The 14,623-nt window shown below is 41.4% G+C and overlaps 1 protein-coding gene across 11 annotated transcripts in view; it reads right to left on the bottom strand.

Moving 5' to 3' along the window:
- The window catches only part of Frmd5 (FERM domain containing 5), a 332,781-nt gene that overhangs the window by 26,167 nt on the left and 291,991 nt on the right, over window positions 1-14,623 (bottom strand). For all 11 annotated transcript variants that reach the window (XM_063250145.1, XM_063250144.1, XM_063250150.1 and 8 more), the window contains one exon: window positions 1,673-1,770. In XM_063250145.1, coding sequence (XP_063106215.1) covers window positions 1,673-1,770 — 98 coding nt within the window. The remainder of the gene's footprint in view (window positions 1-1,672; window positions 1,771-14,623) is intronic.

Genomic DNA, 14,623 nt, shown 5'->3' with positions numbered 1-14,623 from the left:
AGGGGCTAAGGCTGCTTTCTCATGCCTTGTCGGGCACAAGGCTTCTCCTCCAGCCATTCACAGAGAAAGCTCACCCCTAACACAGCTGGGGGGCTCAGATCTGTGACCCTGGGGAGGGCCGTGGGCCTGTGTGTGCTCCTCCCGTGTGTGCTCAGGCCAGAGGCCGGCTTTCCATGCGAAGGCTTCACAGGGCAACTGCCGGGTGTGATAAAGGACAGGAGGAAGTCCCAGCTGCTCTGTGGTTCTCCTCTGTCCTGCCCGGAGGGAGCCAGGCCACTTCAAAGGAGGCAAGAGCACAGGTCAGCAAACACACCTCTTCTCAGGGATAAACACTGTGCTTGGGGCTTGTGCTTTTTTTTAAAAATTACAAATCTACTCATGGTGCCATCTAAATTATGAGGGAATTTTTATTGTATAGCAAAAGACTAAAGCCTTCCCCTGAAATCTTGGATAACTTTTGAACTTTGGAGTTATTTATTTCGATTTTATTTAGAAGCCACCAACTGGAAAATATCAATGTTGGACATTAAAGAAAAAAATGAGAAGAAGAATTTAATATGATTGTTACGTAAGATTGAAGGAAGGACTAGTGTTTAAAATTGCAGTTAGCTCAGACCAAGTTTTCTTTTTAAAAAGGAAAGGGGCATTTTGGGGGACCTTAAAACTATCAAGCACCAGCCAAATTTCCATTTTGTTGATTTTAAAAATAAGAGTCTCAGAAGTCAAATGGTAAGGACCCACTGTCACTTTTTTTTGGTCTTTTTGAGACAGCATCTTGCTATGCAGTTCAGGCTGCCTTGAGCTCACTTAGTAGCCCAGGCTGGTGCCAAACTCGCAATGATCTTCCTGCCTCAGCCTCCCGAGTGCTGGGATTACAGGCGTGAGCCACCGTACCTGGCACCGATTTTTACATTCTTAACACAGATGTGATATTCCTTCCTGCCAAAAAGAACTTCGTTTCTTATTGGCAAACAGTTTCTCTTCACAAAGATGTTTCTGGGAGTTCACAGATGTCCAAATGAGTTTAGATTCTTTGACAGAAACTTCATGATTTTAGTGCTTTGGTCCAGAATGATCCAGTGGTAATGAAAATTTCAGGCAAGGACTAAGAAGTTTAGCAAGTGGCACTTAAGCACCCTTAGCACTTGATGAAAGGAGAAAGAGACATGGGAGAGGTGCATCTCTCTCCTACTGCTTTCAAGGAAAAAGCCCACTTGGACATGTAAGGCACAACTCTTCCTGATTAGCTCGTTTGGAACTGCGCTTGTTACTTTGAAACTTTTCCATATTGAGTGAGCACTCTGGTCTAATGGTCTCTAAAATAGATGCCAGACTGCCACAGGCTTCACATCTTTGAGATTAGTGTAAGAGGCTGGGACTAAATTGATTTCGATTACTCTCTGGAGCATGAGTACTGTTACCAACCAAGGGGACCGGGCAAATCCCCGGCACAGAGGCAGAAGGCCTTAGAAGGCTCATAATGAGGGCTCAGGTAAGGAGGGAGATTCGGAGCTCAGTGCTTTCTAGCTCTAGGGAATCTCGGCAAAATTCTTTAACTTGATTCTGCTTCAAGTTGGATAGTTTAGATTCGAGAAGTAGTCATCTGTGGAACTGAAATAAGGTAATCAGTACTTAGCACGAAAAGTGAATTTATCTTATCAAAAGTCATTACCTTGAAGGATATAAGCTGCTAACAAGGCAGCATCAGACGTTTTACAGAGGAGGCGGCCATGGTAGAGATCCCTTTTGATCTGCAGGAAGACTAAATACCTGGAGAGAAAACAGAGAGTAAACTAGAAAGCATTTCTTTGATTGCTTTAAAGACATAAATATGTAATATAAGCCTATCAAAATCTTTGTCATTAAAAAAATTCTCAAAACATACTGTACAACAAATACATTTTCCATTTCCCTGGAGACTTTTTGTAATACATTTTGCTTTGAACTGATTTGAGGTTCAATTCAAAGCAACTTGTCAGTTTCCTCCTGTAGCTCAAAATAGAAATGGCTCTTGCTTGTAAAAGCACTGTCCTCCAGGGTTGGCATTTGGAAAGAACCAGCCGTGGTCCATTCAGTGCCATAAGAAATGGGCAAACTGGACCTCTTGCTGTCTTGGCCTCTGGAGTGAACATCAGTAGAAAGAACCGGCCCAAGGATGAGCTTGGCCTCAGCTCTTAGAGGGGTCCGGCTGCAGCTACTGGCAACTATTGGCAGAGGCCAACCAGGCCTCTCTGAATCTGGACGATGTGTAGGAAAAGGCACTGGTGAAGGAAGCATAAAAATTTAGCAGAAACCTGTGGCCAGCATCTTTTCAAATACAGAAAGCTTGCCTCAGACAGAGGCAGTGTGTTAAGAATGAGAGCTAAGAGTAGTTGGTGTGTGAGGAGACTTCCTGCCTGGCAGTCTAGCATCACACTTTACATTTAAGATCTCATTTAATTCCATCAGAACACTTGGAGAAATCAATGAAAACTATAGCATAAGGACATCAATGGGCACTATTATTATGCCCATTTCTGCAGCTAAGCTGAGGCTCTTGCGATTTCCTCATGAACTCAAGACTAAGAGGCTGAGCCTGGATTCAATTCAGGACTGTTGGACCCATGATCTGGGCTCTTAATCCCCACACTATTCCACCCTCCTGACACTACAGTTGAATGGACTCAGTCCTGGTCAAATGGAGTAGATGACTCTCCATGGCGAAATGTGCTCATGAGAAGTGTGATCGCTGAAGGTAACAATCTCACTTTCTCTTAAGAGCAGACCTGCGAGATTGTGAGGTGCCTCAAGTCCTTGGGTGGGTCCCTTCCTATGGTGGCTCCTTGGCTGGGGATCATTTGTAGTGATTTCAAATATGTCCCTAAATTCTTTGACCCTCTTTGTTTTCTTTCTTTTGAGTATGGTATGGACTTAGTGGTCTCCTCTCTCTGTCTGTCTCTCTCTCTTTCTGCCTCCCTCTCTCCCTCTGGCCTCTGATCTGGAATGCCTGGGATCTTCCTTGGAGCAAGGGCATGCTTTGCAGATTTCCCCAATCCATGAGGATTTCCAGAAGCAGAAGGAGGTTCCTGATTTTAATTTTTTCCTCGGAAGGTGCTTCTTTACCTTGTATATATTTTTTCTATTAAACAAATAATGCATTCAGGTGTAGCAAAATATACAAGTACATATAAGCAGATTAGTAATTACTTGGCATGGTGCTTTCTGATTACAGAAGATTTTAGCTCCATTTATATTTCTTCATTCTTCTGTTCCAAATTCTGATTTTTTTTATATTCCCCTTTCATACAAATTGCTCAATATTCTGTAAGTGATACTTCTGGTCTGATAATTAGCGTGCATCCTTTCTTTTATTTTTTTCAATTTCAGCTTCACTTATCCCTGAGCTTCACATACTCATTAATAAGACCTGTCAAATGATGACTTCCACATTCCCTTCTTCAACATTAACCCTCCTGGTGTAGCTCTGCCAGCTGCTATCGCTCTCTTGCTGTTCGCTGGGCTTCGGCGGAAGCTCTGATTCTTGTGCCTTCACCGTAACCCTAGGCCCCACCATACCCTGGCAGGACCTGCAGATTCTGAGCCGCTCGCACCAACTGCCTCGATCCTAACAGAAGTGAGTGCCTGCCTTCTGAGGCCTGGCTGCAGAGTGGGGTGTCTCTTTCAGGGCCTGGGCTCTGCTTGAGGATGCTTATTTTGCCCAACAGGAAGGTCTGTGTGGTGAAGAATAGATGCCTTTTGCCAAGAGCCAGCAAGGAACTACAGTCTTTTGCCAACAGCCATGCAAGTGCACCATATCAGAAGTGAATCCTCCACCCCAGTCAACCCTTGCAATGACTGCAGCCCCAGCCAAATCGCTCAGCCAAGCTGCTCTTAACTTCCCAACCACATGAACTCTGACATACAGAATAATTAGGAAAGCAGTACCATTTGCAACAGCATCCCCAAAAGTCACTTAGGAATTAACCTAACCAAGGAAATGAAACACTTCTACAATGAAAACTACAGCACAAGGACAGCAAAAAAAAAAAAAAAAAAAAAAAAAAGAGAAAGATATCCCGTTCCTCGCCAGGCAGAACCAAGAGTCAAAATGGCCACATTTCTAGAACTGTCATACAGATTCAACACAATGCCAATCGAAATACTAACAACGTCCCTCAAAGAACTAGAGGAAACAATCCTAAAATTTATATGGAACTAGAAGAGACCCAGAATTTCAAAAGCAATCCTGTGTAACAAGAGCAAAGCAGGAATCACATCCTGAATTTCAAGTTATAATACGAAGCAACAGTGACAAAAACAGCATGGTACTGGCACAAAACAGACAAGTGGGTCACTGGACAGAAAAGAGAATGTAGAAAAACCCAGGCACAGTTAGCTGTCTGATCGCTGGCGGAGTCAAAACATGCACTGGAGGACAGACAGCCTCGTTAATGAATGGTGCCGGGAGAACTGGCTCTCCACATGCAGAAGAGTGAATCTAAACCTATGTATCTTACCATGTACTAAATGAAAATCAAATGGATCAAAAAACTAAATGCTAAAACAGAAACAACCTGCTGGGAAATAAAATGGGTAAAACTCTTGGAGACACAGGCATAGGCAAGAACTTTCAGAACAGAACCCCAATAACATCAAGGATCAACAAATAAGATTGTAACAAGTTAAAAAGCTTTTGCACAGGGGAAATAATCAACAGAGTGAAGAAACAACCTACAGAAAGGAACATTCCCCCCGCCCCCAGCTAGACAGAAAACTAACATCCAACATGTATAAAGTAAAACAAAACACAAAAAACCCAGACACTTCCTAAATAACAGAATCAAAAAATGGGCAACTGAAATAAATACTTTGCAGAATAAGTACCAGTGTGCAATAAATATGTGACAAAAATGTTCAGCATCTCTTGCCAGTAGAGAAATGCAAATTAAAACAACACTAAGATACTCCAGAAAGAATAGCTGCCATCAAGAAGTCAACTAATAACAAATGGTGGTGAGGCTGGGGAGGAAGAGCTTCTATGTCAACAGGAATGTCAACTAGTATAATCACTAAAGAAATCAGAATGGAGAGTCTTAAAAAATTTAAAACTGGAAATTCTGTTTGACTCAGCTATTCCCTTTCTAGATATCTTCCAGAATAAAAGACATCTATGCACACCCATGTTTATAGCAGCACAATTTATAAGAGCTAAAGCTTGGAAGTGACCTATATGACCATTGATAGAGGAATGGATAAAGAAAATGTGGTATTTATATACAATGGAGAACTATTGTGCCATAAAAAGGATAAATTGAGTCATTTGTAGGAAAATGGATGCATGCTGAGCCCATAATGTTAAGTGGAATCAGACATACAAGCTTAAAGATCACATGGTTTCTCTAAATGCAAAATATAAATAAAGAACAAAATAAAAGATATTAGGAAATAAGGAGATGGATCTTTTATAAATGAGAATGGGACCAAGAGATGTGGGAGGGAAAGGGGAGAGAAAAAATGGAGATGCGTTGGGGACATGTACCAACTCTCCATGAGGAGTGGAATCGCTATGTACTGCAAACATGTACTGATAAAAAGTAAAAATTGAAGAAAACACACAAATGAATGAACAAATAAATAAATGAAACTCGGAGGGAATAAGTACTTGTTGCTTGAAGCTATGTTTTGTGGCGCTGTGTTAGACAACCATTGATGACTGCAGCATCCCCTGAGAAGGTACAGCAGAATTCCCTTAAGTTCCACTGGTCTGGACGAAAAGAAATCAGACCCCTCTCAGGCAGCTGGAGATTTCCCTGGCTTTTGTTTTTAATGTTTTAAGCTTTTTTTTTAGGTTTTGACTTTTTTCAAAGAAAACGATTTTCATTGGTACACTAGGTATGCAGAGCGATCACAACATCACAAAACTTGTTTCTTTTTTCCTCCCATTCCTTTCTTTTCTCTTCAGCCTCTCTTCTCTTCAAAACCTTTGCTTCCATTTTTTTCTTCTTTTCTTATTTTTAAAAAACTTTTCCTTTTCCTCTCTATTTTTGACTTTTTGAGCCAGAGTCTCACTACGTAACTCAGGCTGGCCTTGAACCCATATCTTCCTGCCTCAGCCTCCTGAGTTCTGTGATTATAGCCATGTGTCACCATGTCCCGCCTGCTTCTATTTTTATGCTGAAGAACAAAACAGGATCCTTGCGCACTCAATTATGTAAAACACCCAGAGAAATGACACTCAATGGCCCGCCCGGCAGCCAGGAGCAGAGGAAAAGCTAGTAGGAGATGCTAAGAGCTTTGCCTTAGATCGCTGAGCAATTCACAAGCAGAAGGAGGGAGCAGTCCAGCCCCTCCGTTCCCCAGGCCTGTGCTCCAAGTGTGGCCCACTCTCTGGGGTATTTCCCGGGAGCTTTCTAGAGAGACAGACTACTAGGCCATCTACACCTGTGCTCGTTCACAGGCTCCCCAGGGGATCTGTATACAGATAAAAGTTCCAGCAGCACTGCCCAAGAAAGAGGGTTCAAAAGCACCCTTCTGACCACGGCAGTCTAAAGGGAAGGTGAGGATGGTAGTGCGGAAGTTCAGAACGCTTCCCTGCCCTCCCACCAAACCCGCTCTGGCCCAGGGCTTGCCAAGAAAACTGGAGGAAAAAGATGTCATGCAGAGTGAATAATTAAGATGATCTAGCAAATGTAGCTTGTCTTCACTTTGCTTCCCACAGGGAAATGCCACCCCGTGCGTGGGAGAGAAACTGAGTGCGCACTTCTCTGCCTCTTACTGTCCCAACTCCCACTACCTTCCTCAGGCTTTGGCAGGACGTGGACACAAACCTGGGCCCTTCCCGGGCACTCTGGCGCTTGGAGTCATGCACACTTTCCCCAGGGCATTCAACTTCGGTGTCCAAAATTCAGGGATGATCTCTGTGGCACAGAGGAGGACCTGGCCCTGGGGGAGCGTGTCAGAGTCAAGAGCAGGGGTGCTCCTGGAGAGCTGCTCATACCCACACTTCAAGGGAACGCGCCTCTCTGGGAGAACTACTGTCCTCACGGGTGCCCTTGGCGGGGGTGGGGGGGTAGAGGGGTGGTGGTGGCAGTAGCTTCAGGGGAGCTGGAAAGGAAACAAAGATCTTCACTGGGGTTGGGAGGGTTCCTTGGGACTTCTGGGGATAGGAGAGCTACAGGGAATCCAAGGGCAGGCCACATGGCATTCTTAAGCAAGGCACAGCAAATGGAGAGGGAAAGGGCAGGAGGGCAAGTGTGAAGAAACACACCACAGTCTAGAGGACAAGAAAGAATGAGCTCAGAGAAGGATCTGCCACAGCTTCAAGGGTCTCAGGCTCTCTGCTTTCTGCCAGGGTGCCCTCCACTGAGTTTTCTGTTTTGTTTAGTAAGGAGATTACCAATGACTTGGAGCTGCTGGTCATGAGGCTACTGCCCATTATGACTCACCTCTCATGCTTAGACCCATTCCCAAGATCCTGGCATCTCACCCCCCTCAAACCTCAGGAAGAGTATCTGGCCACCGGGCTCCAGCATCAGGGGCACTGTGTACTGCCCCATGAGGGATGTGTGTGCTGGCTGAGAACAGGACTCACAGAGCCTAATTCCCTCACTGACAGCTGAGGAGACTGAAGTCACACAGCAGAGTTCAGGCCTCTGTGCTTTCCAGCCTGTGGTAATTCAGTCCACTGTCAAATTAGAGAGAGCTCCTAAACAAGGCAGAACTTATTCATCATCAGAGGGAAATGTTTATAGGCCCAAAGGAGAGATCAGACTTAACATAACAAACTTGCTTTTAGCGAAACTCTTTCCTTTTCTTTTAAGCTTTCTTTGCCTTCCTCGGCCCCCAAGAGGCTTTGCTTCATCTGATTGACTGACGATTGTCTTTTTGAGACAAGATTTCATTACGTAGTGCAGGCTGGCCTCTAGCTCACAGTGATCCTCTTATGCTGGGATTATATGTATTCACCAACATGCCCAGTATTTCCTTTTTAAAAAAAATTTATTTTTAAATTTTTCAGTACTGTGGATTGAACCCAGGACCTCTGCACTGAGCTATATCCTGAGTCATTTTTTTTTTTTTTTTTAACTTGGAGACAGGGTCTTGGTAAGTCGCTAAGTTGGCCAGGCTGGGCTTGCAGTGGGGTCTTTTTGTCTCAGTTTTCCAGGGTGCTCAGATTCCAGGCATGTACCACCATAACTGGCTACTGTTTTTATTTTATAGCTCGTATTGTCCTAAATGCATGTGAGTATGAAATAGGTCAGAATGCATGAGAGGTAGAAAGACAGCCAAGGAAAACCTGAGCTCTCCTGTATCATGTCCACCTACTTCTGTGAATACTGGCTTTGCCATGGTGCTTTCGAGTATCAGGTGGTGGGGCTGAAGCCACAGGTGTTTCTAGAATAGAAGGGTCTGTGCTGTGGAATGCATTGCAGGCTTCTGGAGAATTTTTTTGCAGAAGATCCTTTGCTTCCATTTTTCCTCCAATAGATTCCTCACCACTGGCTTCCTCCACTTCTGACTGTCCATTTCTTGTCATTATGTTTAATGTGTCTTTCTCCCCCAGATGAGACTGTAAGCTCTTTTAGAGTCAGAAACCATATTTTATTTACATTTGATATTCTTCTAGAAAGCCTAAACATCCTGTGCTTATCCCCTCCCCCATTTACCCACCCATCACCTCATCTGTCCTCCATCCTGTTCGACATTTACTGTGTGTGCGAGGCACTATCACTAATGCTGAGAATAATATATCATAGTGCCTACTCTTGTGGAGCTAACGTTTGGTGGTGGTGAGGGACGAAATGACAAAATAATAAATCAAAATGATGATGATGGCTTACATTTATTGAGTTTATTCTCTGTGGCCCATTACAACTACTTCACATGAAATCTGTCACTTATTTATTTTTGAAATCTGTCATTTAATCCTTCCAACTCTATGCCATTTTTATCCCTGTTACACAGAGGAGGAAACTAAGTGCTTAGCGACAGACATTGCTGCTTGCTCTATCACACAGCCAGAGAATGATCTGGAGTTTGAACCTAGGTCTTTCTGTTTTCTTAGCTTGAGGGTTGGCAAATGTTGGTTCACTGTCATGCTTTCCAATGAAACAAGGTTTTCCTTGTTTCCTTGGAACACTGCCTTGTTCACTCATTTATGTATTATCTAGGGCTGCTTTTGCACCATGACAGAACTGAATAGCTCTATAGAGACTGTGTGGCCCCCGCCTACAATACTTACCATCTGGCCCTTCACAAGAAAAGTTTGCCAGTTCATCTTTGCCTAATGTAGGCCCAGGTGAAGTTCACTGAAATACCAAATGACCTAATGACGCTATTTGTTAATGAATGACACACTCGTAACTCTTTTGAGTGCTTACTATGTCAGACACTTGGCTTTCTCATAAGGAGGGCTCCACTTCAGCTCAATTTCTTACTTTCACTTGGTCCTTTCAAACAGTTCATGTACCTGTAATCATTGTTAAAAGCTAAACTCAGTGCCAACCCCCCCACCATTTTCTTGGCCTTGTCTCCAGAGTAGATAAGAGAATCTATTTATTACCTTTAAAATGACAAAAGAAATTAATTAGGACTTGGAAACTAAATTTATCCTCTGAGAAGAATCCAAGAGATAAATTGAAGCACAATTCTTTATTCCCACTTCATTCATCCTCTTCTGTCAGCTTAGTGTTATAGGGAAAAGATAGAGGTGAAATTTAAGACCAGTATCACCAGGGAGAAACACACCTGACAGCTAAATTAGTTTGGCAACAAGGTGGGATAAAGGGCTCTGAGCCAGGAATGAATTATGGGTATCAAATGAGGCTGGCGCAGGTACCTAGTCTCTTAGTGTCAGTAAAGCTGTGCATGAGGAGGACATAGCTAATCCCATGATCTCACAGGATGCTCCAGGGAGTAGGAGGCATGAAACTAGAAACAAGGCCCAGGCACCCTGAGGCTCACACCACTGTCCAGGCTGGGACACTGTGCTCCATAGAAGGTTGCTGAGGTGAAGATTGCAGTGGAATGACAGCAAAAATGCATGCAGATGAAGAGAGCTCACCTGCTTGCCAATAAATTTCACCTGTGCTGACTCGGTAAGAGTCTGGTTCTGATCCCTGGCTGTGCTTACTGGACCATGTAATCTATGTGGCAGCAAACGCATAGAGCCTTTGGTCAGTGCAAAGCTCAATAAGACCTAGCTGGGTGTGGTGATACAGCCTATAATCCCAGTATTTGGGAGACTGAGAGAGGAAGATTTATGAGTTTGAGACCAGCCTGGGCTACACAATGAGTTCAAGGTCATCCTAAACTACCTTACTGCTATAGCAAGACCCTCTCTCACAATCCCACCTCCACCCCCAAAATAAAAAACTGAGAGGTGGGGGGGAAAAGAGTGCAAAATCTAGTGCAGTGGTTAATTCTAGGATCAAATCTAAGACGTAGATATGACTATCCATATTTTATAAGTGAGGTATGAGAGAGGTTAAATATCTTATGCACAAATCCCGTAGCTAAGAGTAATACAGTTGGACCTGAACATCAAGATCTGTGCTGCTTCTTGGGCAAGAGGATCTGAGCATTGACATAATACAGTGATATCTGACTTAGAAAATTGAGGAGGTTTTCCTCCTAAAGACCAAGATAGCCATGTATTTTTACCCCTCAGTCATATTACAAAGCCAAATGTTGGTATTGCAGTCACTGACAGATTGGGAAAGTGAGTTAGGTCAACCCCTTTATACTCCCACTGTTTGTTGGTTTGGTGAGGTGGAAACTGAGCAATCCTGATGGTTGGTGGCAGGAGGTGGCACACCTAACCCTCAACAAAAAATGTGTTAAGCTTGTTCTGATGTGCAGACACAAGTACAAACTTCTGTGATTGCCCTGGCATCAGCACTTTTAATATGAGGAGGGGTTCAAGCTGAGGCAAACACTGGGAGTCCTAAGTGGGAGAGTCCAGGAGGCAAAACTCTGTGTAAGTTACAAACACAGAAGAAGAGAAGGAAGAGGGAAATGGGTCCCTGGGGCCCAGGAAGTATTTGAAGTGAGAACTGAAGTTCACTGGAAGAGTGAAAAGAGAGAGACCTCAGCTAAGAAGGTGACAACTAGGCAAGACAAGTAATTAAACAAAAGAGGGAAAAAGGGAAGCAACAACAGGAAAACAACTGACAAGGAGAGTCAATACATAGCAGTTGCAATGTTAATGGTCTCAATTCACCAGTCAAGAGAAACAGATCAGATGAATGGATCAAGAAGCAAGATCCAACTATATGTTGTACACAAGAAACGCATTTTAATTAAAAAAGAAATTCACAGACTAAAAATCAAAAGATGGAAAACAATTGTCCATGTGACAGGAACCTGGGAAAGTAGAGGTAGTTACTACATTTGCAGACAAAGTAGATTTCAAGTAAAATACGATTAAGAGAGGTCACTACATCTTTGTAAAGGGAACAATCCAAAAGGAAGGACTAACAATCATAAATATATAAGCCAAATACCAGTGAACACAACTACATGAAAAATATTAGTGAACATGAAAAATCAAATACACACTAATACAGTTGTAATGAGGGACCTCAATATCCAACTATCACAAATAGATCAACTAGAGAAAAAAAATCAACAAATAATCATCAGAACTGAACCAAACTTTTGAACAAATGGACTTAGTAGATATCTACAGAGTGTTCCATTTCACAGCATCAGAATACATATTCTTCTCTGCTGCACATGGAATACGCTCAAAACAGACCACAATACTAACTCATAAAACATGCTTAAGTGAATTCAAAAGAACTGAAATTATCCCATGCCTTAGTATCAGACCACAGTGCAATGAAATTGGGGATTAATGGCAAAAGAAACCATAAAACTTCATAAACACACAGAAATTAAATAGCAACCTCCTGGACATCCAGTACAATTAAAGTCACAGGTGAAATTAAAGAAGAAATTAGACATTTCTACAATTAAATAATTATGCCAATACAGTATACTGTAACATGGGAAATAATGAAAGCAGTCCTATAAGGGTGATTTACAGTCACATAGAAAAACAATGAGTTCAAATAAACAAATTAATGTTGAACTTCCAAGCTTCTAGAAAAAAAAGAGCAAGTCAAACCCAAAGCTCACAAGAGAGAGGAAATAATACAGGTAAGAGCAGAAATTAATGCACTGGAGACTAAGAAAATAATACAAAGAATCAATAGATGAAAGAGTTGGTTTTTTGAAAGATTAAATAAAACTGACAAATTTACCAAACCTTATCAAAAAAGGAAATAAAAGATTCAAATCCACACAATTAGGAATAAAAATGGTGAAATCACAAAGATTCTGCAGAAATCCAGATCATCAATATCTACTTCAAGAACCTGTATTCGACTAAGATGAAAAACACAGAAGAAATGGATAGATGGATATGACTTACCAAAGCTGAATCAAGAAGATATAAAAGTTCTACGTAAACTAATATCAGTCAGTGAAATTGAAGATGTAATTGAAAATCTACCAACAAAGAAAAGCCTAGGATGCTGAATTCTATAAGAAATTTAGAGAAGATCTACTCCTACTACTCCTCAAGCTCTTTCATGAAATAGAGAGGGAAATGATACTCTCAAAGTCATCCCTGAAAGCAAGCATTACCCTGACACCAAAACCAAAGAAGGATCCAAACAAAAGAGAACTAAGTCAGTCTCTTTAATGTATGTAGATGCAAAAATCCTCAATAAGACACTGGCAAACAGAAGGCAGCAAATCATCAAGAAGATTATACACCATGACAAGAGATTAATCCCAGGGATGCAGGGGGTGGTTCAACATATGCAAATCAATAAATGTATTTTTTTTTTTTTTTTTTTTGCAGTACGAGGGATGGAATTCATGACCTCGCACTTGCTAGACAGGTGCTTATGCCACTGAGCTAAATCCCCAGCCCTAATATATTAACAGAGCCAAGGAGAAAAATCATATGATTATCTTAATAGATGCAGAAAAAGTATGTGACGAGCTCCAACACCCATTCATGATAAAAATCTGACAGAAAATTGGAATAGATGGTCTTTATTGATAAAAGGCATCTATAACAAACTGACAGCCAGCCTTTACTAAATGGACAAAAATTGAAAGCTTTCACTCTAAAATCAGGAAAAAGAAAAGGATGTCTTCTATCACCACTCTTATTCAATATAGTTCTGGAAACATAATCCAAAGCAATTAGACAAGAGAAAGAAATAAAAGGAATAAGGATAGGAAAGGAAGAAGTTAAATGATCATTATTTGTAGATAACATGATACTATATGTAGAAGATCCCCAAAGACTTCTAGATTTAATAACCAAATTCATCACATACCTGGATACAAAGTCAACACTTGAAAATCAATAGTAATCCTGTACACAAACAACAAACTCACTGAGAGAGAAATTAGAGAAATTGCATCTTTCACAATAGCATGCAAAAAAAAATATTAAGGAATCAGTTTAATGAAGGAAGTAAAAAACCTTTGCATTGAAAACTATAGTACTCTGAAAAAGGAGAACACTCAGGAGGTTGAGGCAGGAGGGTTGCTGTGAGTATAAGGCCAACCTGGGCCACATACTGAGTTCAAAGCCAGCCTGAACTACATGTGAGATCCTGTCTCCAAAAAAAAAAAGGCCGATCAAAGAGGATATAAAAAATGGAAAGATATTCCTTATTCTTGGGTAGGAAGCACCAATACAATGAAAATGGCTATACTTCCAAAATTGTTATACAAATTTAATGTGATCCCAATCCAAATACCATATGGAATATCTCGCAGATGTAAAGAAAATTCTAAAATTCACTTGGAACCAGAAGAGACCTAGAAGAGTAAAGGCAATGCTGGACAAAAAGGCAAGGCACGGCTAGGGATGTAGCTCAGCAGCACAGTGCTTGCCTGGCAAGCACAAGGTTATGAGTTCAATTTCTGGTACCAAAAAACCAAAAGCAACAACAACAACAACAAAACTTCACAATTTAAGCCTGAACTGCATAGTGAGACCCTGTCTCAAAAAGACAAAAGCAAAACAAAATAAAACAAAAAATATGGCAAGGCAAGAGGCATCACAATCTCTAATTTGAAATTATATTACCAAGCTACTGTGGTTAAAAAAAAACAAAACAAAACAGCATGGTACTGGCAAAAAACAGACCCGAGGATCAACGGAACAGATTAGAAGACAAAGAAACAACTGTGCACATACTCAGCCACTTTATCTTTGACAAAGGAGCCAAACATCTTCACTGGAAGAAAGTAAGTCTCTTTAATAAACAGTGCTGCAAAAGCTTACTTTCCACATGCCAAAGATTAAAACTAGACCCATATCTTTCTCAATGCACTAATCTAAAATAAAAATGGATCAAAGACTGAAATATTAAAACAGAAACACTAAATCTGCTGGAAGATAGAAAAGGCAGAACTCTGGAAGACATAGGAATAGGCAAAGGCTTTATGAATTAAATTATGAACACAGAAAATATAAAAAATCAACAACTGGAATCTCATTTTATTTAAAAGCTTTTGCATAGCAAAAGAAACTACTAACAGTGTGCAAAGAAGACCCACGGTGTGGGAACACATTTTTTTTGCAGCTGTTCATCAGACAAAGAACTAATAT

Source organism: Cavia porcellus, unplaced genomic scaffold (genome assembly GCF_034190915.1).
Source record: "Cavia porcellus strain 051 isolate PalLab524CR breed Dunkin Hartley unplaced genomic scaffold, mCavPor4.1 scaffold_6, whole genome shotgun sequence".
Taxonomy (NCBI): domain Eukaryota; kingdom Metazoa; phylum Chordata; class Mammalia; order Rodentia; family Caviidae; genus Cavia; species Cavia porcellus.
Note: the sequence above shows the minus strand (reverse complement) of the source record. Positions and strands in the feature narration are given on the sequence as shown.